This window comes from Seriola dumerili, unplaced genomic scaffold (genome assembly GCF_002260705.1).
Source record: "Seriola dumerili isolate Sdu_G_001 unplaced genomic scaffold, Sdu_1.0 BDQW01000035.1, whole genome shotgun sequence".
Taxonomy (NCBI): domain Eukaryota; kingdom Metazoa; phylum Chordata; class Actinopteri; order Carangiformes; family Carangidae; genus Seriola; species Seriola dumerili.
Window position 1 is genome coordinate 1,110,320 of NW_019174290.1, and position 22,760 is coordinate 1,133,079.

General features: G+C 38.7%; 2 protein-coding genes across 4 annotated transcripts; both read right to left on the reverse strand.

The window, feature by feature from the left end:
* Positions 1-3,543: 3,543 nt before the first annotated feature.
* On the reverse strand, positions 3,544-13,710 carry LOC111216740 (hsp90 co-chaperone Cdc37-like). 3 transcript variants are annotated; one of them, XM_022738363.1, is made up of 9 exons: positions 13,431-13,710; positions 11,252-11,548; positions 11,068-11,170; positions 9,924-10,039; positions 9,717-9,839; positions 7,858-8,040; positions 6,103-6,188; positions 5,794-5,865; positions 3,544-5,612 (listed from the first exon to the last, which is right to left on the reverse strand). In XM_022738363.1, the coding sequence occupies exons 1-9, from the start codon at positions 13,545-13,547 to the stop codon at positions 5,594-5,596; spliced, it is 1,116 nt and encodes a 371-aa protein (XP_022594084.1). In that variant the 5' UTR covers positions 13,548-13,710; the 3' UTR covers positions 3,544-5,593. The 3 variants fall into 3 exon arrangements, with proteins under 3 accessions (XP_022594084.1, XP_022594086.1, XP_022594085.1); XM_022738365.1 differs by having other exon boundaries at positions 13,382-13,446; XM_022738364.1 differs by lacking the exon at positions 6,103-6,188.
* Positions 13,711-15,868: 2,158 nt separating this feature from the next.
* LOC111216745 (vascular cell adhesion protein 1-like) lies at positions 15,869-21,828 on the reverse strand. The gene is made up of 5 exons (XM_022738371.1): positions 21,631-21,828; positions 20,645-20,911; positions 20,161-20,490; positions 17,998-18,252; positions 15,869-17,799 (listed from the first exon to the last, which is right to left on the reverse strand). The coding sequence occupies exons 1-5, from the start codon at positions 21,701-21,703 to the stop codon at positions 17,627-17,629; spliced, it is 1,098 nt and encodes a 365-aa protein (XP_022594092.1). The 5' UTR covers positions 21,704-21,828; the 3' UTR covers positions 15,869-17,626.
* Positions 21,829-22,760: the final 932 nt, after the last annotated feature.

Here is a 22,760-nt window from a genome sequence, read left to right on the forward strand (position 1 = left end):
TGAAACCGGACGTCCTCCTGCTGCAAAACAGTAAAGCTGCATTTATGTGCCAATCAGAGGCTCCAGGTTCAGTGTGAGGTTAATGACCTTTGTTTGGATCTGCTGTTTTTTTTGTTTTTTTTTTACAAGCCAAAGGTGGAAGAAAGAAAAATCTAAAGTCTCACTCCATTTCAGTGTAAGCCACAAGTTTCTGGGAAAAAATAAGTCTGTCTGCATGTCGTCTTCCTTTGGCTAGACAAGCCAATGGGATATCCTGGTCAGAATTCATGACGGTGCTGAAGAAAGACAATCATCCAACCTGGAGTACTGTTCGCATGACGTTTCCCAGTTGTAAACTTGATCCCACATGAATGAAATTTCCAAACAATTAAGAAAATCCAAAATCCAGATGGATTATGGGACAATTTGCTGTCTCAGATCAGTTTTCCATTGTCTGCTTGGTAATATGGATCCAAATTGTGCATGTGGAGAAGTGTTGAATACAGTAGAATCATCTGAGAAGTCCAGATGTCAAAACTCCAGGTTAGATTTGCCAGGATCCATCGTTGAATCGGTCTCAGTGTTTCCTCATCGGTGTAGATGCCTTTTAAGAAAACAGAAATTAAGAGTTAGTATGATCAGGAATTAAAAAAAATCGTCAGCTAATTTTTCTCTGAGTCATCTTACCTCCCTCATTTTAGAACTGACTGTCCTGTTTTCATGTAATGAATTCATCTCATGCATCATCAAATGTAAGAAAATCCTTTACTCACATATAAAATACCGCTTTAGTAACACAAACCACCTTGGAGATATATTTTGGAACAAATGCCAATTGTTTTCCACAATGCAAAGATCATGCATGAAAACCAATGAAATGCTAATAAAAATCCCAGTTTCTTAACTAATATCCAAACGAATGGTTGGTCGACTGATAAATGAATCAAAAACTGACAAAATATTTTGGCTGTCGTGGCCCTGCAGGAGCTGTACCTTCAGTTTGGCTAATTCTGAGCAGATACTGCAACACCAAAGCACTCTGATGTTATATAATTACTCCAAGCAGTCCGAGCTGACCTAATTCCATTGGATAGGACAGATTCAGCATATCAGAGTGTTTCTGATTGAGCTGGTACACAGACAGATAGTGGTGGAGACGACTTTTACCAGGGTCACCAAGAACACACCCACTCAATGAATGGACTTTCACACTATAGAGTCTGCACAGATTCGCAGAGTCAAAACAGGTCTGTGCAGAGAAATCAACAAATGCATAGTGACACAGTGACATATATATGAACAGACACTGAGAAATTTGAGCACATACACACACACACACACACACACACACAGACCATGGCTGCAACCAGTACCTTCTCCACTACAGATACAGCTTATAAAACCAAGCAGCAATGCATCAATATGCAGCTCAACTAGCAGTCTGCTCTTCTGTTACAAAACACCCAAATATATGTATTAAAAAAAAAAACCCACACACTGAAACCATGAATATATGAGGACTGCCCTGCCATCACGCCTGTCTGCAGACCCACTGCAAGACATGTCAGACATACACACATGTACACATACACAGTCAGGCTGCAGCATGTAAGAATAAAAACACACTCACCTTGATCGCCTCAAGATCAATGGCAAGATGGGCTGGGCCTCGTCTTGCTTTCACTTGTCTGCTTCCCCCTCTGTCTTCCCGTTCCCTCTGTCTCTCTGCAGACCAGCAGTGTGTCACCACAGCGAGAGAAAAAAACACTTGGCGTCTCCGTGAATATCCGCGGCTTCACCAGCTTCCCTCCCTCCCTGACTCTCCTCTCCCTCTCCCCTGCCACAGTGGTCTCCCCCAGCCACCCCCCACCACCACCACCAGCACAGCCTTCGTGGAGAAGCCCATCTCCCCTCCCCTCCCCTCCCCTTCCCTTCCCTTCCTCCTCCCGCACAGACGCACAGTGTGTCCATTAATCCCATACAACAGCCTCCGCTCCTCCTCTCTCCATCGGTACCCCTGCTTTCTCTTTCTCTCTCTCTCTCTCTCTCTCTCTCTCTCTGGCAATGCCTTTTATGTTTTTCTCTTATTGGCAGCCACATGCCGATTCTCTGCTTCAATAGTCAGGCGTCAGTTCTCTCCATCATACTCACCCACACACAAAGCAGATTTTTATTGGCACACACTGCTCACATAAAAAAAAAAAAAAAAAAATCACAATAAGGAATCATGTCTCCTGTTACTCACTCTCCTTTTCTCTCTCACTCCTATTGACTATGTCCTTTTACAGTCATTCAAGGACATACAATACATCTATCCATTTTAAACCCTAAAACAGGCATCATCATGCTACTCTATTTATTTTCAAATCTTGGACAGTTTGGAGCACAATCCATATTTTTTGTGCTAAAGCTACACTTCATGAATTTACTCCTTCAATAACAAACAATAAGATCGTAACTAACAATCATTTTCATTCATTTATTATTCTTGTTGTGAAAACTGTCCATCACAATTTCCTAAATGCAAAGTTAAAATTTCTCTTTTAAAAAGTCCAACACTGCAAAACTCGAATATATTCAGTTTACCATAATTGAAAACTTAAGAAAAAGACTAAGGCTGCAAATATTCACATCAACAGGATTTTTTTGCTTAAAAATGACTTAAACGATTAATTACTAAAATTGTTGATTAATTTTCTACTAACTAATTGATTAATTGACAAATAATTTGAGCTCTAAAGTAGTCTAATGAAGTTAAGAAGGGCTGCAACAAACGGTTATTTCCATTAATGATTAATCATTATTTTCAGAATTCACTGATTCATCATTCGGTCGATAAAATGTCAGAAAATACTGAAAAATAAATTCCCATACGCTGAGATGAGGCTTTCAAATTGTTTGTCAATGGTCCCAAACTCAAAGGTATTTAGTTTACTATAAAGTAAGACAAGGAAGTAAATCAATTAATTACCAGATACCTGCCAATTAATTTTTGGTCAATCAACTAATTGATTAAGTGACTAACTGTCTCAGCTATAAGACAGACTGTGACAGTCTGCAGCGCAGCCTCTGATGATCTCTGCAAACATCCAAAAACTAAACCTGCGCTGACTTTTGCTTGTTCAATGCTTTTTCAAAATTAGTATAACATTCACACATCAGGAGAGACTGTTGCAGGACTGCAACACATTGATATAAACTGACTGTCAACATACAAATAAACACACACAAACAGTTGTACATGAAGCTGCAACGCTATTCTGTAAGTCTCCCCTTTTATAGGCATTATCTAGATTTGATTTATGCCCTGCGCCTGCGCTGATTGTTTTCTATTTACAAAAGTGACTGCACAAAGAAGCTTTGCCTCAAAAAAATCCTGCACAGACCACTAAATCAAACCCACCAATTAATTATGAAGGAGCGAGAGGGCGAGAGAGCGACCCAGCAATTAATTATGCAAGTGAAAGAGAGAGATGGAGATGGAGAGAGAAGAAAGGCAGAAAATGAGTCATGATTCACACCAACCAGGGGAAAAGTTAGGAAACTGAACAGAAACAGTTTGTTAACAACGAAAATCAAGTCTGGTTTATTGTGCAAGTTCTACAACACAACATAAAACCAGTCTCACATCTGCAAGGATAACTACTAAATAAAAACATACTGCTTGTAAAACCTTTACACAAAAACTATTAAAAATTACCAAGTAGCAACAATAAAACAACTTTATTTGAACTAGCGTTCAGTTGGACGAACTCTACATCTCTTTTAAAGTTTAAACGATTTGATGACTAATTGATCAGGCAATTGATAGAGGATGAATCATTACTGTCATTGTTCATGACAGTAGTAGTTCTGGCAGATTAACTGTAATGAATCAATGTTGAAATCTGCAAAGCAAGGTTGGGCTTTGAGGTTATTTTATTTTAATTCAATCCATCTGACAGGTTTACTCTTAGATGCCTGAATTACCAACTACAGCCCGACCAACACTTGATTTCTGAGGCTGATACCAGTATCTATCTATGATAGTTACAAACACTTGATGACATATATCATCTAATATAATTATTACAATTAACAGTTTCTTAATCATCTGAAACATGTCTATGGCATTTCTATTCTGCAATTTCTTGTTACTTATCGCCTAACATATACGCTGATAAGTACATATATCTACAGTAATACTGGCCGACATATTTGGCCGCTGATTTGTTGGCCGAGCTCTATTTCCTCTCGTGCCAAGGATACATGCTCGTAAAAACAAGACGGAAAACACTCACTTTGTAGGTGATTCGAGGCTTCTGACAGTCACAACAAAAATGAAAAGTTCACCTAATTTTTATATAATGCCGGTCTGCTGTAATCTACGGTGTTTGTCATTCTGTCCACTACATACAAGCCACAAGGTAATCTTTAAATTTCAGAACCCATTGACACTGTACCAATAGTTAACTAAGGTTCTTAAACTCTGACCTGACAATCCTACAGGTGGAAAGCTTGACTTTGAAGCACACTGCACTGTTAGGGCTGCTGCCGTCATCTTAGGACAAGTTGATATTGACTACAAAATAAAATTATCAGGGGACTTCAAATTTACCCAACACTGTTCACCATACAGGATACCGATGTAGTTCATGGGCTGCCTGTCCCCAAACAGACTTGAGATGGCGCTGTCGGCCACAGTAGCACAACAGTAGAAAGGATTACAGTAGAAAGATGGTTATACCTCAAAGAATCTGTGATGCAGTGCTAGACTTTTTTTTTATAAAAATAAATATTTGGATAAATATTTTAGATATATCTGAGACATTGGCTTACACTGCTGACTAATGAAAGTCAGACATTTTATTAGCATCAGTTTCTCATCCAGTTTGCGGCCCTATCTACAGTTTTTTTTTTAAATATGCACAGAGCAACTTTTGGAATTTAGACCCAATAGTGTATTTAATATTTTGGCGTAAATTTGGCATCATCAAAAATAAAATGAGTAGATCAAAAAAAAAAATCAGAAAGTGTGGTGCCTGTTAGAGTCTGTGTGAGATCTGCTATTTCTAATGACATTCATTTGATAACGTCTACGAAAAACAGATTGAGACATGTCTAAAAGATATAATATTCTTTTACTCAGTTGCACAAACTGAAAGAGACTGAAAGTGGTGCTAATCCAGTACTTGCTGATCAGTTTTTTTTAATCATATGATAATTTAGTCCATATTCTTATTAAATATTTATATATTTGAAAATGTATAAATTATAAATTTTTACATTTTAATGTACATTGATTTAATATGCCTAGAAAATACTGTAATGATTCACTACTATGGACATTTTGTTGCATGTATGAAACATTACTTACTTGTTGGACCCTGTCCGATGAGTTTTCAAATATAAACAAATTCAAGCTGAACTAACAAAAACAAATATTATCTTAAAGTGATAATGTGGGTCAAAATTGCAGAAAAAAACAAGTGTATCAGTTCAACTAATGCCACCAGAAACATTATCTCCCCTTTTTGTTTAGCTTCCTTCTATTCTTAACCCTCTTCCTCTTCCTCTTCCTCATCATTACCCTGTCCTGAATCTGGGACCCACAATCCAGAGTCAATACACCTCCTCAGATGGTATTTTCCTTCCTGTAGAGAGAAAACACAGAGATACCAGTTCAAGACAGAATGAATGAATGAATGAATGAATAAATAAATAAATTTTGGTGGCATTTTGTGCCAATTCAACACTTTCTGATCCTCACCATGATACTTTTCTTGACTGGACATTACTGTTATTACTTTGACTCTCAGTTACAAACACACTCACCTCAGGGTCCAGTTTGCTGAGAGCGTCCTGCAGCATCTGAATGTTCTTCTCGTCAAAGCTCCTTTGTATTTCCTATAAAACAAAAACTGTCAAAGTACTGATGTAATGCAATGAACCTAGTGAAATGATCCCTGTAGGAAAAACAATTGTTCAATGTCATGTTTAAAATGCATATGATCACTTTAATATGCACCTCACTGTTCTCCAATCTTATTAAGTTCTGTCTTAACTTTACCGTTCTGAAGTTTATCATATCATCAACAACTTTGTTCAAATTTAAGCTTAGGGAAAGTAGATGATGCCATTTACCTTGTACAAAGAGCAGAGTCCATTCTGCTGAGCTGTGTATTGACGTCTCTGGCATCAATAGACTGCGCAAACACTGACTTCAAAATCTACAAACAACGATCGGATATCTGAAAAAAATTAAATGCAGGCTCTCGCACCAACTACACGACTCTTAAAGTAACTATTTGTTTTCAAACAGGTCATTAAATAGTGTACAGTCTTTAAAACCCCTTTCAAATACATACGACATTGAAAAGAGAGATTTCTTCAGATACCTTCAGGTCAGAGACTACTTTTATAAAAAGGTAAAAAATAAAAAAAAATTAAAGAGGAAAAAGACTTTTTGTGGCTCAGGATAAATAACTCTTCAAAATACACTTGGCTGGTAGTAAGACAGCCATCACACAGAAATGTTGTCGTAAAAATGTTTTCAATAAAAATAAAAAAAACTATGGAGAAATGTTACATGAAATACAGTACGAATGGACTCCAGATATGTGCCTATAAAATGTAAACCATTACATGTCACTGGAAGACACTAATGACACCACTGTAGAGCACAGACCTCCGCCAAGGCCAATGTCAAACAACAATCTACCTCAAAATTTTATGGGTTCTCTCCGGCCCCATTCCCCATGCCCCATCAGTCCACCGAGTTCAGTGCAAATCGGTTCAAACAGACACGGGTGAAAACATAGCCTACTTGGTGGAGGTAGTGAAACCAATATCACGTGTTAATACTCAAGAATCGACAAATTCTTGAGTATTAAGAATCGAAAACTGAACAAAACAATAACTTGTGGCCAGGTGGCTAATGCTGGTGTGTATAGGTTCATCTGCAGTATTGACTTTTTCTGCCTTGTTGCTTCAGCAGCTACAGCAGAAGTGTTGAATGTGATGTGCTGTGTAAACTGGATGAGATGGGAGACGCTCTAACAGACCTGTTGTTTTCTCTCACAGCCTCGAGGGATGTGGAGCGAGGCAACACATGCTTTTTTTGGTTGCAGTGTAAAGCTACATTAAATCTTGCTGTTACAGTGGCTGTGGAAACCTCCCATTTTGTAAACACTCAATGTTAATTACTGGGATAAAAAGTTTAGTTTAGTCTGACACAGACTTTGATGGATTTTACCTACCAGGATTATTTATTGAATGAGTTATTTAAAGACCTTTTATTGAATTGTGCTTGTCTAACAACAGCAAACTGAGAGACATAAATGTACATGATATCGACATTGCAGTGGGCAGAAAATCTGACTCGGGTCTGATTTAAATGGATGTTTATATTTGTCCGTATACGCCTCTGAAATTTATGAAACTGATGAAATAAGACAAACAGGTATTGGTTTGTAAATAAAATTGACACTCCAACTCCTAAATACTGAGAAATGGACTGAGAAACTTAATCATAGAGGAAGAAGTCACCAAACTAAATATCAGGCAATAATATTTGTTGGCCGAGAACAAACACCGCTCAAAATAAGAAACAACCATTTTTCATTCATAGTGTTTTCTTATTTTGAGATTGCTTTATAAAATTATCATCCACCACCCATTCCTTGCCTTCTGTTAAGGCATATTAACCTGCTCTTTTGACACTTGCACACTTGTGCATTTTAAGTCAAAAAAAATTGCAGCGATATTCACTCGAAAATAGAACTGGCACCATTTGTTGCATTTCAGGAAAAAAACAGCGACAGCCCTGTGGCAAACACTTCTGAAATTCTCAGAAGTCTATGCGTGTGCCAGTGTGTGCATGTGTGTATTTGTGGTTACCTTTGGCAGTGATTCATAGACCTCTACAGGGTCTAAACCACCCGGGCCTAGTCTCTTCTGCCTCTCCTCCTCCTCCACCTCCTTCATGGCGTCCTCCATACGAATCTGTGCACAGCTGCGGACCCGCTCCTTCAGCAACTCCAGCTCACGGTCAAATGCATCTTGGTATGGCTTGTCTGCAGTCTGAGATGGAAGATATGAAATTAAGCATCTCAGATCCCTTCAGGTTTTCCCTTAGACCTCCCTTATAGTGACAGAGGGATTTATTTCTGAGTGCAAAACATTTCATGTAATGGGAAAGAGATTTGAGTAATGAATATATCAAAGACGATTGTCAGGCGGTAACAGGTTTGCTTAGATCTACCTTTACATGCAGCAGATTGAGGGAGACTCCGTTCAAGATTCTCCACAGGCTGCATATCACTCGTGTTACCTTGCAATAATAGATCATGCCCCCTTCCTGAATACACTGTGCTGTCACTGTCAGATATGAAGCTGTGATTCTACTGCTTTTTGGAGTGTAAACTAATTTCTAGATTCTGGGCATTTGTTTACAGAAAAGAGCCTCGTTTCTCCCCTTATCATACTTTAAACTTTTGATAGACCCTAGGGAGGCCCGATACTGGTCAATTTTGACATGAATTGCAGATGGCGTACATTATATCAGTCTCACACACTTTGTAAAATTTCCACATGTTGTTTTGTTTTGGTGGCCTGTGACACGCTGCCGCATTGAACAAGGTGGGAGGCGGGACAGCACACAGTGCTTCTCTCAGCTGCAGACACCGGATTATTAACAACAACAGGTGATCGGTTTAAAGGTGTTCAGTGACTAGAAGCATCAATTCCAATCTACCAATCTATTTTTAATGAAAATCGGCCAATCATGATCAGCAGCCAATCAATCGGGGCATCTCTAATAAGCACCTCTTATGAATATCGATCTTATGGATCAAAGATACTCCACCTAATGTCAACAACCTCACACATTAAATAATCTGGGCCGCTTTCTTAAAAGGGAATGATGGGTTGTTTCTGATGGTTTGGGTACTTTTTCTAGATTATTTAGCTGCAGATTTGAAAAGCTTACTTTTAAGGGGTAAGTGTTCCTTGGAGTGGAAGACCCATCTCATAACACTACCTTCAGGCACTACATGATACATAAGATGATATGACTACTGAAGTGGACTGAAGACTGTTATTTGATTTAAAAACCCCCTCTGAAGAAAACCTTGTTAACATGTCCATATGGTGGTATATAATACAAGACATATCATGAGCAGTCACCATCATGACTGTGTATTTCCACCTTGGAACTGTAGTGAACCAATGCCAGTCTCCTAAAAACATATTAGACAGCCAGGGTTTCATACATCATATACATAAGGAACCAATCTTGTCAACTTGAAGGGGTGGGCAAAATAATCCTGAAATTTGTCAGTACAGAGAGCGAGAGTTTGCATTAACGGAGTCACTGACACTGGCAGCCACTAGCAGTTGCAAACATAAACAAATAAAAGATGCTAACTGCAATAACAGTTCTGATATGTCTGTCTTTTTGCTGATAATGGTCACAGACTTCTCACAATCTCTCCACTGTTTCCTCTAACCATCTTGATAAGCACTGTTTTTTCACCAGCAACCGTTTCACTACAGTCGTGGGATGTTATCTGTAGGGGTGGGGTATGCTTTGCTTTCTTTTTAAACTCAATCAAATCTACCACAAAAAAACGACAAAGATAAACAAAGATAACAAAGATATGACCAAATTCCAACAAATAAAATAAACAAATAGAACTTTTTCCTAGGGAACGTGACTACACAGACAAAGATGCAAGAGATCACATTTCATTACAGACCTTGATCTTTGAGAAGAATTGTCTGAAGCAGCCTCTTGGGTCGACCTTCAGTGTCCGAGCCAAATCCAGGATGAACTGCATGACGATGGCCTGGTGGGCCACCTGCTCCATCAGTGCATGTTTCTATAAGTACAAGGAGAATTAACAAGGTTTTTATCAGGCTGAACGAGTTGCTTTAATCCAGAGTAATTTTCTCACAGCACTCACCTCATCTATTTCAAAGTCAATACAGATGACAACTAGGTAGTTAGCTGTCTCTTCGCACACCAGATGTGGGTTGTCTGACAGATACTTCTGACTGTCGTCCCAACGCCGCAACATACCTGGTGCACACACAAACAAATCCAGCAAAATGCTGCATTCAACTGGAAGTCCTGAGTTTTTTTCAACATGAGAAGTGGAGTATGTTCAAATGGCTTGAAAACACTGTTGCTAGTTGACTCACAATAAAAAATAAAAAAAAAAACTTTCGCTGCCTTGTTCCCTTTTCAAAACTGGGGATTTTGTGTTTAGACCATTACAAAACATGACAAGAACATAACTGGAAACAAGAAGAGTAAAAAAAGAAATAGATTGCAACAAATAATTTCCATGAGCTCAACATTTTAAAGGGGGAACTCCACTGCTTTTATACATATGGGTCAGCGTGCTCATCACTGGGAGGACTGCTCGTAATGTATGATGCCTTCTGTGGGTCTAAGGAAGCTTTGCAAAGTCTGAAAAAGTAACCCTGGCAATGTCATCTGGGTTATCTCAGCTTGGTTTGGAGAGTGCACATTTTTAAAAAGGAAGCCTGAGTTACAGACTAGGGGTGTTAAGTTTGAAAGATGTGGACATTTGCCAGATACAGAAAGGCCAAACATTCGCTCATCATTCCAAGCAAGATTTATGTGCTTCCAGTGGGGAATTGATCCTGCTCAGTTTGTTTATTTTCTTGTTTATGTAACTCTAAGTAAAATGCTACAAGCAGCAGTGAGTGCAAAAAACAGTGAGAGAAGTTAGTCACAAAAATGTGTTTGATAAGATGATGTATAATTTTAACTTGTGGAATGCTGCTTGAAACCAGATTGGCAGCCCTCAGTCTGTTTATAACCCCACCAAGACTATTTCCCGTCTGCTTTTCCTCCAGGATCTCTTGGCCATTTCTTAATATCTGTCCATTTTGATTCCTCCTACTGGAAATTAAATAATAAATTGTTTGAGTTACCTTATAAACACATCAGCATTCATCACAACTTATTAACTTGTAGCTATCAGGAAAAATTCTTAACCCCAAAATCCTTCACTATTGGCTTGGTAGTACCTTTCCCATTTTGTAGTAAACATCAGGTTCAGTAAGTCTAAAGCATACCAAAGTGTTTGATTTCCTTTGTATACTTCTGCACAAAGGTCTTGTGCTTTTCCACCACTTCCTCCGTTTCCTCCTTTGTTACAGGCTGGATGTTGAGTACGCTCTAGAAAACAAGTAATAGAAAACAGATTAATTGGCATACTGACAAATCACATTAAATCTGGTAAACCCTGCCACACCTTACCTTGCTGAAACCTTCTTTGCTGATAGTGTCGACGTTCCAGGGCAGTTTCTTTTCTTCTCGCCGGTGTTGCTCCATCATTTTCTCAAACGCCTTTTGATCCTTCTTCAGTTCTCTCACCTCAGTCTGAACTTTCTTCAGCTCAGCCTCCTGCTCCTCATCTTCCTCTCCCTCCTTCTTTACTTGTTGCAGCTCCCTAAGTCGTCCCTGGGCTTCCTCTAATAACCTCTTGCATTCAGCAAAGTTGTTCTCCAGATCTTCCCCTTTCTGCTGAAACTCAGCCATTCTCTCTAACCGGGCCTGTTGTGGCAAGCCAGAGTGGATGACAGTCAGGGGATCAGATAGGGAGGGGACACTCAAAAGTTAAATTAGAAGAAAACTACATCACACACATTAAAAAAAGGATGTGTGCATGACAGGAAACAAAAAAAACAGGAACACCAGTCTGTGCATAAGACTGAAACAACTGCCTAAAACCTACATTGCACAGTCTATTTTATTTTAAAATAAATGCATTTGTATTAAATCAGTGCCTGATGTGGGAGAGATATGTCAAATATCATAGATATGAAGTGTTCTGTCTTGTGTCTGGCTACATAGACTTATAGTTCAGGTTTGAATGAAAATGAGTAAGGCCTCATATGTTTATCTTCACTACAGTCTCTCCACACATAGTTGAGACATTCCAAACATGCCAGTGGAGTTATTTGGACTTTCCAACATCTAAACTATCTTTGAATTATTGTCAAACATCTACACAGGAACGAAAAACATAAAAAAAAAAAATAGGAGGGAGCTGGAGACTACAAGAATTTACTTAACAAGTCACATGACTGGGTACCAACAAGTTAAGCTCATTACCCAGATTCACATTTAAAGAGACAGAGCTTGACCATTGTGGTTACTGTAGCAACCATACTAGATATAATTCATATATCTTTTTTCCACTTTTTGCCTAATTTTTTTCACATCTAACCAAGGTGATACTCAAAAGGACTGTGTGAAATAATAAAAAAAAAAAAACTAGAGCCAGGCAAATAGTGGATGTTTGAGGCTTATATCAGTGTATATATTTTAAAGTTAAAAACAAATATTAATGGATAATCATATATGTGCCAATATTCCTGCAAAACATAAAAACACATTTGATGAGGCTACCAGAGATTTACTGTTGTAACCACTTCTAGAGTTGAAAAGTAAACTTTGCAGTAGTATCTCATGGACAAGCTGTCAAATCTTAACTTAAAGTCCACTTATTAGCTTTTTCCAGAGCATTCAACTGCATCCCACAATCTTCAATGGTGGATGGTGAAGAAGGCTGTGAGATTCAGTAGAGAGCTTTGGACAAAGCTACTAAGGAGACTGCGAGATGAAGAAAAAGGCTACTAAGTGGACCTTAAGTGAAGATTATTTAGTCAAACTCAAATTTCCCAAGATAAAGATTAAACTTTCATGCTCTATGTCAAACATATTTTTGACATTTCTGTACTGAAATTTCTTGTTAGTGCTCTAATTATTTCCCCTTGATAAGATGCAATAGCAATCTGTCAGATCATGTGAATTGATTAGGTGCTATTAGCACTGCACACATTTTTATCAGGGTCACATATCTGTTGCAAATGAATGGTGCCTATAGCTATTTACATAGGGTCACAAATACTGTGAGTTGTTAAACCAGACCCCATAATATACAAATGTGGTTATAAATTTTGATAGAAAACCAAATATGAAAATAGAAATATTGTATTGATAAGCAAATATTGTGACCCCCCTAAATACAAATTAAGTAACAAACTTAACAACAAACTGTCTGGTGTCACAAAATACTGTGACCACATGGTATTTATATATGGTCACAATATTTATAGCTGTTTAGTATATATCATTAATTCTGCTTGTTTTCAAGTAGTGTGTTCTCTTCCATCTCCCTTTTTTCCTTTTCGTAAAGCACCTGTATTTTAAAAAGTGCTTTACCAATACACTTTTCTAGCTAGCCTTTAGCTAGCAGTTCTTTTAGCAACACAGTATCAGACAGGTCACAGATTTTTGTCTAATACCTGCCGGTCAAGCTCTGTACGGACAGCTCTGGCTATCGGTCAGTTACTAAGAGACACTTCTACTGGTAAAACTAACCAGGTATAAGACTCCAAACTTCACGGCTACAACAAGTTTCACTGCTGACCCGGTGTCTCATTCTGAATAAGCTCGGCGTGTCGACATACGGACTGGCTACATCTTCGTCGTCTGACACATAGATGTGATCCCAGGCGCTGTAGTCGACGCCGGCTCGGGTGCTCATCTTCCAGCCTAGTTCTGCCTCCTGTCCCCGGGGTTTTCCAGTTTCAGTCACAGCGGAGGGAAACTACAGGGCTGCTCAGCTGGGGCACTACACTGACAAAGCGTCAGCAAAGTGAACAAACGAGACAGAAATGGATCGTTTTTCAATCCTCTTAGTGAGAGGAGCTGCCACCAGCCGTTTAATTAAGTCCCCGGTAGAACGACTGCTGCGCGCGCAGGGAATCCAACCGACATACGTCATCAGGAAGAGCAGATATTTGTTTTGTTTTGTTTACAAAATAACAACAGTGATAATATAATGATAGTTATATTATATAGGCCTAGGCCTACGGTAGAAGCACTGAAATTGGGAATATTAATGTTAATAGAAATATGGAGTAAATAAGACAAAATCATTATTAATTATAGGAGCTGGTATTAGGAATCTAAAAGTTTAGCTAAACCTAATGCAATCTGATAGGCTACAACAGTCCAGCAATAAATCCTCCTTTCATGAGGAGCATAATGTTCAGTTTTTATTGAAATTGTTTTGGTTTTGTTTTGCACTTCTTGTTTACTGGTATGTAGGCTACTGATATGATTCCTTTAACTGAGCAGGGAGAGTCACAACTTGTGAACCCAGAAGGATACTGGACAAAAATGATTATTTCTTTCAGTATGTAAACATGTAGATAAATACATATGTGGTTTACTATAAACATACCATTCAGTCAGGGCTTAAAATGGGATTTGTGACAAGAGGAAACCCTTGTCCGCTGACATTTGAGATGGTTGGGTATGGGAGGGGTCGTTTCCACAGTCTACACTGTGTGGCTACAGTTTTCGAAGGGACCATTTCTTCAATAGGAAGTAGGTCCAGTGAAAATTGCAGACACTGTGTTCTGTGAATGTGGATCATCCCTAACAAGGACACTGTTTCTGGAAAGAAAGCTGTTTAATTTTCTTATTCACCTCTATTGAAGCCTATTGATTAAATTTCAGAGACAGATATCTCAAATTAAATCTTACATCTTTTGAAGCACTATAAAAAAAATAATAATACCACACACCAAATATACAGGCCATATACATGTTTGACAAGCGTGACCTTTTGCAACCATAAAACATTGACACAGCGGGAAACAGATGCAGGCCGGATTCACAGGTGTTTCCTCTGCAAGTGTTTTCACCTTTTGGACATGCCATGATGTTTAGTCGTAGTTTGCAAAAAATGTGACCCGTCATTTCTTGTCAGTTGTACATGACCCCTGAGGTCTAGGGCATGAACAATGGACCTGTTTTGACAACAGTCACAAGAATTGAATTCATTTAAGACTAGGAGGAAAATGTGTTGTCCCGACAATGAGAAAACAGGTTCATCTAATAGATCTAATAAAAACTGGGGTAACACTCGTCAGAAACAGATTTACCTTAATCATGCAAATGAAACATGATCTAATGGAGATGTGAATCTGTACCACACTAATTAAATTTTCCCGTGAAAAGAGGCTGAAATATGCTGAGATTTCAAATTGTTCATACTCCTAAATATATTTTAACTCTTGGTTAATGATGGCACTATTAACCATTACAGATGGATTCCTCTATTTTACATTCACATTCAAGGATGAAATCAACCATTCCTTAAATCTGCTTCTCTTCCTCTCCTCATCCTTCTCAAATCTCCTCGTGTAAGGAGAGGAGGAAGAGGACAGGGAAAGTAAAACATTTCCAGGATGTAGTCACTTGTTCCACTTTAACCAGCCCATATAACAGAAGTGGAGTTTCCTGTAAAAGCCTCAGAGATCCATAGTTCTGAAGAAATTAAGCCAGCAATGAATAATCTCACAAACAGGAAAACTGTAATTACTATGTCCCGTTTCTTTTAGTACATTCCACATACTTTCCATTTTGTCACAGTGTAGAACTATTTAAGTCCGTCTAATAATCTGGGGCGTCAAGTGGCACAGTGGGTTGAGCAGGCACCCCATATGTAGAGGCTACAGTCCTTGCTGCAGTCAGCCCCGGTTCGAATCCCGCATCGGACGGCCCTTTACTGCATGTCATTCCCCCTCTCTCTGCCTCTACATTTCCTGTCTCTCTATACTATCCTGTCCAATAAAGGCACAAAAGCCCAAAAAAATGTACTTAAAAAAAAAGTCTGTCTAATAATCTTTTATTTATACTATGAAACAAGGTCAGATTCTTACATTGGACAACTGATAATAAGCAAATACTATTTTTAACCTATTGGTGGATCAGTGTTGTGGTGTTTTAACACTGTCTCATTTAACTACTGTTAATAGAAAGCACCTTGTAAGTAAATCATCAATGAAGGACAAGGAAGTGATACCATTTATTCATGCTTTAAAAATAAACTGATCGAAGCTTATATCTCCTTACTTAAGTTCCAGTGTAAAGTTCATCATTATACAGCATTTGCTTGTATGAATCATGCCATACACACAGTGAGTAAATTCACACAGGAACTTTTGATGGAAGTTGGTTGAGGTCAGGCTCAAGCTTTCTGTGGTATAGTAGCAGCTGTGAACTTCAGTTTTCACATATTTAACTTCCTCAATGTAGCACTTCTCTATATAAGGCTATGAAGTTCTTTGTAGTAATATACCCAAAATAAAATCATGAGAAACAGCAAAACAGCATGTTCACCTGAACAAAAGAACAATGCATAATACTGATATGTTAGCATGAACATAATTTCCCACTTCCCTTTGTAAATGACAAAATAGTAGTGATGTTGCAATTAACTTTTTTAGTAATTGCAAAGAAAAAGAAAGTCTTCTTTATTTATACACTACTTTCATCTAATACTTTCACATGTTATTATCAAACAATCTGCACTGTTTCAATATACTTAGAGAATTTCATCCTTTTTCATCCACTACCCCAATACAACTGCAGTTGAAACTGGTTAAAATTATGTGAAACAGCAATAACAATGCACATTAATCTACATTTACATGTAAATGTGCCAGTGTGACGCAGTGTGGGTGTTCTAAAGCCAATGAAATGACAGGTTAGGAATACAAACAGAGGACAGTAAGACACACAAATGACAGCAATAGCCACAGGCCCTCCTTGTACAGTACCAAACTCATTAGTTCAAGAATAAGGCTTTTGATATTCTATATTTTTCTCATTCAGTTCCCATGAAAAGACTAAAACCATGAGCTAATCTTACTCAAGAAGAAGACCCCAGGTGTCTGTGTGGAAAATATTTTGTGGTAACCAGTTACGAATCTGTTTGATACAATGCAGACATTATAAAACTTAAGTGGGCCCTAAAGTGGCTTAATTTTGAGAGCCTCAACAAAAGCACAACTAAGTTTTGTCAATAATGTTTGCTAAAAACAACTGTGCTCAGCTGTATTATGAAATTGCTGAACCTTTTTTTATAAATATACTTGTTTCATGTCTTCAGCAGGAATGAATGGGCTTGGGTCTGAGTGCCACAGACAGTACATAGGAAAGTACTGAAGTATTGAGAGATTAACACATTGTTGGTTTTAATCTTTTTATAGAATCCGTCAACAACAATAGAAATATAGAATAACACAATTTTGGCAGACAAACAACAACAAACAATCCTCTCTGACTTAAAAAAACAAACAAAATGTGCCACAAAATATGATATTTGCTTCACACTTTTTGAAATACCCTTTGGTGTAGACAGCTCTCCTTTAATACATCAGTCTATGGCCTAAAACTTAAGTTTAACCACAAGGTATGAGTTGACTTGAGACACAGAGACTTCTGGTGGGGTCGGGCTAAATACAGCTGTGCCTAACAGCAAACTGAAGCTTTCACAAACACAGCAGTTGAGTCTAGTGACTTGTTCAACTCATCACTTAGGTTACACAAGTTCAAACTTGACTTAAACTCTTTTTTTTATCATATTATTTGGGGTATTTTATGTCATCAGATAGCGCCAGTAGAGAGATGAGAGGAAATGAGGGTGAGGGAGATGTAACAAGAATCCATTGCCAAACATTGGATGTGATGGTTGACATCTTAAACGCTGTAGTTATGTACAAAACAACTGCTCCAGAGTGTCCGTGCACATTTCATACTTTCCCAGACTTACTCTGTGATGGGCACAGCAACGTGTCGTGTGTGCAAACGAAAAACGTCCTTCAGATTGTACTGTCCCATTCGGTTGTGTTTGTAGAAGTGGATTAATAATATCGTTGAGAAGAAGATAAGCAGAAGCCCACCTCCTACTACCCCGTATATAATGTATGGGATGATGTCGGCTGCGGAGAATAAAGTACAGAAAAACAGAAGAGAGATATTAAACATCAGACTACCACCAACCAAATCACAATGAACTTCCTTCTTTGTTTCAGTCAGTTCAAAATAGAGCAGAAAAAGCAGTACTGAAAGCAATGTTGTGTTTTTCCATCAGGGACTCACTTTTCAGTAACAATCTTAAAAACAAACTTAAAACTCACCTTTGACATCAACATTATACATCACAGTGATTTCCCCCACGTTGTTTCTAACATCACAGGTGTACTGGCCTCCATGCTCAAAAGCTACAGATTCGATAGTGATAACGCTGCTATTCCAGGGGGAAGGACTAGCTGGCGGGATTTTCCAGGTGTATAAGGGGCTGGGGTTTCCCACAGCTGTGCAGTTCAGTTGTAGACGTTCCCCCTCTGTGATGGTGACAGTCTTTGGATCTGATGTCTCTAGATGAGGTTTATCTGTGTGTTGGTAGAGGGAGGGAGTTGAGGGAGGAAGAAACACAACACGTCATTACAGCAACATGGAAACAATTTTGGAAAATTACACATCTCATTCATCGACACAGTGTGTTGTAAAAGAGCAGTGGTGGAAAGCACCATAGTTCCTTCACCACAATCATTTTGTGTTCTTTACTTTCAGTTTCTGCTACTACATACTGTTACACCACTTACATTTCAGAGGAAAATACCTTATATTCTCCTATACTTATTCAACGACTGTAGTTAAAAGATACTTTGCAGATCAATGTTTTATATACAAAACGTATGATCATTTTACTGCATTAGATACAACAAACTGGTAGTGACGTGTTATGAGTCAGTGTTGGGGAGAAGTGAAGTACGTGTAATTTAACTAGAAGTATTACAATATTTTGCAGTAGCTTGCTGGCAGTTCAGCTACATTCATATACACACATTGATTCAAGTAGTTAAATTTCTTTTTTTTTGCCATTTTATGTAGTTTAACTTCTGAAACAATTTTGGGCCATTAAAGGAAAAGAATGATTTTTTTTTCTTTCATCCTGACCCCTGCCAAGGCACACCAGGCAGTCCTGACCATTGCGTAAGTGTATGTACAAAAGACAAGGGACGGGTCTTGCTCAGCGCCCACATAGCAACTACGTCATCATGAATAAACTTCCCAAATCTCACCCTGAGTAAGAATCACAGTTTTTTTTAACTTTGGTGTGACCTGTGAACAAGTAGGTACTTTTTGCTGGCATGTGACTTTTTTGTACTATATTTTGTTATAATTTGTTCTCCCTGCAGTAGCTTTGCTATAGTTACTGGTATGAGTATCACTGTGTTCATCGGTTCAGTCAGAGAAGTAAGAATCATTGGCTATGCATTTTAGTGCAGTGGTGCTTTGAGCTAAATGCTAACATCAGAATGCTAATGTGCTGATACTAGCACCAAAACACAAAGTACAGCTCATGGCTGATTGGAATGTCAATAATTAAGGACTGATGTTGATCTCATGATGGTGCTACATGGGAAGTCTATGGATCACCAAAGTTATTTCAAGTCATCCTGAGGGCGACACGAATGCTAAATTTCATGGCAATCCATCTACGAGTTGTCAACCTCTACGTGGCATTAAAGGAAAGTCAGGGTCAGTAGGCTCCATCCTCTGGGGACCACAAATCTCTGTACAGAATGTCATAGCAATCCATCCAGCAGTTGTTGAGATATTTCAGCGTGACCCAAAGAGGTGGACAGCACAGTTCAACGTTGCTACATTTACACCAGCAATAACTATTTTGTTACTTAGTAGCGGCGGAAACAAGCTTAAAACACAGCACTGAAACATTTTGACCTTTCAGGTTGATACGGCAGATGTGTCAGCAAACAATCGCCCAACTACACACCCAGTAGACATGAAGCAAAGTATTGATTGGAAGTCTGACCTCCTGACAAATCTGCGATACAGTTGAATATTTACTATTTACAATCCTTTTAGCTCTACTTTTGGTCTCCACAAATTCCTGAGGGAAATACCTGGCTCCTTAGCTGCTAAGTGTTCCACTATGTGGCTAACTTTGTTCGTCTGCTGTTTTCCTGCTGAGCACAGTGGATTTTTAGAGCCTTTTCACTACAAACAGCTGCCACTGTTGTTGTGGGCCAGAAAAACCAAAACAACGAGCTATGAGATGCTACAAAAGACCGTAGAGATGAGGGCGATTTACCACACATTTAACATAGCAGTAATCAACTGATCCATTGCCTATATAAAAATATTGATTCAAGTGGCTTTAAGTAATAGATAAAAAATCTTCTTCTGTAACTTCAAAAGAAGCCAGATGATAAGCAGAGAGAGCTGTGCAAAACAGAAATGCTGAGGTGTGTTGGCTTTGTTGTCGGACTCACAGAAAACAGTGGCAGTGGCTCTTTGTGATGTCACCAGTGGAGGGAGCTCTGGTCCTTCAGGTCCCAGTTCCAGCTTGGCCTCGCACCAGTACTGGAGTCCATTATCTTCTTTTCTGGGGGTGATGCTCAGAGAGAAGATCTCAGTCACTGGTTTCTTCTGTTTGTTGTTGGACTGTAGTTGAGCCAGTGCTGTTTGTCCTCTGTAGAAGGTCACACTGAGCTTTTCAACCGGAGCAACCTTCTGTACTTCACACTGCAGAGTGTAGTCATGGCCCATGAACATCGGCCCAGTGTGATTAAGAAAGCTGATGGAGACACGGTTTGGAGGCTCTGTGGAGACAAACAGAGAGAGATGTAGACACACAGGCGTACAAAGCAAGCCAGAGCCGACCAGCTGAGTATAAATCCTGTTAACAAATAATAAAGGAAACCATCACTGATATTCTTTAGATTAGGTATTTTGGTAAACACAAAGTTAACTTACTGTACACAGTTATAGGCAGGACGGTGCAACACTGGTGATCAGTAGCATTAGTAAAATAGCACGTTGTAGTTGTGTCCCATTCAGTCATATTTTTAACCTTCCATACAATTGTGGTTCCATTTGTTGTATGGTCTCCCAGAGCTCTTTCTAAATCAAAAGTTTCTTTTGAGCAAGACTCGCACACGGAGCATCTGGCAGAGGTTGCGTCACCATACTTCACAACCAGTCTGGAAGGAGTGAATTCAGGTTTCTCTGCACAGCTTGGATCTGTAAGAAAGACATGAAAGGGTGTGAATTTAAACAGTCTGATGTAAAACACTCAGCAAAATATTCTTTAATTCTACATATAGTCACATTTTTCTAATCAATTTGCTTATCAATCTTTGGATCAATCAATAAGGTTATTTGTTATATGTTGGTCTATGGCTATTTACCAGTGATTTACACAGTTCAAACTATTCACTGACTGTAACACTTCCAGCTTTTAGAACTGACTGTAGTCCACTATGGGTTAGTGATATAAAGACACCGCTGATATCCTGATCTACACTGTGAATGTTTTGGTCTAGTTCAAATTTACTTTATTACGATTTAGAAAAGTACAATACATATAATATTTCTAAATGTAACTTAAGGAAAGAAAGTCAACAAGTGGTTTGTACATTACTACACAAACCACGTTAACACTACACAGCAGTATGAAGGACACTATAAAGGCTGTAGATCATACACTACAACTACGTACTAGACCTAAACCACATGGTAAAGAAACATGAAGGAAAAACACGCTTGGCAAACAAATCGTTAAAAATGATTAGGCTACGACAAACACGTTTTAAATAACAAGAGTCCATGTGCCTCCATCTGCTAACACACAGCGCTGAAATGATGAAACACAACACAGAAATGGATCTCAACACTATAATACGCGATGGACGGCACCTCGACGAAACGCGCGCCACCGCAACAGATGCGAGGAAACTTACCACAGCTGGACACATGGAAGTCACGAAGGAAATTCGCCAAAGAAACAACCAAAAATATTCTACAGAAAACCATTGTTTTCCCGTTTGACGTGTGAGCAAACAGAGAGCTGTCCGGTGAGCGAAGTGTTCGTGACCAGCGCCGATCACAGAGTGTGTCCGAGACTGAAAGTAAAAGCCTGTGGAGTAGAGACGCCGAGGTGGCGATCAAATATTCACAAGACACATCTCTCCATGACTCAAGTGAATTTCCAACTTTCACGTTACGTCATGTCTCTGTACAGATAAGCCCAAATGTGAAATTGAAAATAATTAAACACAACCGGGAAATCCCCGTACTCTCAGCAGAGTCATTTAACAATACCTGGACATTATAGGGGCTGCCCTGACAAGTTAACTGAAATGATAACACTTAACTGTAAGACCCCGTGTTCGGTGGTCATAAGCAGTTAGGCCTAATACTTTATAACACTCTATAATATAGTTTTAAACACATCTAAGTGTTTGTTAATGTATTTGTTAACACCTGCAACTCTTCCTGTGGACGCTCACAAGTGCAGGCTGGTGTATGGACAGAAAGACAATGTAATAAAACCTATAAAGCCTAATAATAAGTCAATTAATAAACACTTTAATATGTACGTGCTTACAGCTACATTGCACTGTGTTATAAGCCATTTATTAAATGTTTCTATACTGTTTATAAATGCTGAATAGGCGGACTTCAAGTAAACTATTTGGGTATGGACAGACATGTCCCTACCAATGTCCAGGTGACAGTTAATTTTTCATACCAGTATATTTACACATCTCTCTGTGTTACAGGTAAGATCTCTGCAGCAACTATGAGTTTCCAGGTTTATGTGTTTTCAGTAAAATGTTTGTTGTTATAATAAAGAGTGAAAGACTGGACTGTGAGGGATGCTTGACTCTTGATCTGGCAACCCCTCAACTTCAAACTGTTGCATATTGTTGACCAGCTGCAGCAGCAGGTAAGTATTAGTTTAATTCTTTCAAATGTTAGACATGGAAACATCTTCACCAGACAAACTTAACCTCAGTTGTAAAATATTTCAATTTCGGTGGTTGAGTGGTCACTAATGTGTGAGGCGAAAAGACCAAAAGTGAATTCA

Bases quoted from the DNA above. Each gene is read 5' to 3' on its own strand.
- LOC111216740 (XM_022738363.1), bottom strand. From the start codon at position 13,547: ATGAGCACCCGAGCCGGCGTCGACTACAGCGCCTGGGATCACATCTAT. The intron at 10,040-11,067 runs GTATGCTTTAGA...TGTGTGCACCAG, and splicing joins AAAGGAAATCAAACACTTTG to GTATGTTGCGGCGTTGGGAC. The intron at 6,189-7,857 runs GTAACCACAAAT...CGTTGTTTGTAG, and splicing joins TCTATGAATCACTGCCAAAG to ATTTTGAAGTCAGTGTTTGC.
- LOC111216745 (XM_022738371.1), bottom strand. From the start codon at position 21,703: ATGGTTTTCTGTAGAATATTTTTGGTTGTTTCTTTGGCGAATTTCCTT. The intron at 20,912-21,630 runs GTAAGTTTCCTC...TCTTTCTTACAG, and splicing joins CTTCCATGTGTCCAGCTGTG to ATCCAAGCTGTGCAGAGAAA. The intron at 20,491-20,644 runs GTAAGTTAACTT...TTGTCTCCACAG, and splicing joins CCTGCCTATAACTGTGTACA to AGCCTCCAAACCGTGTCTCC.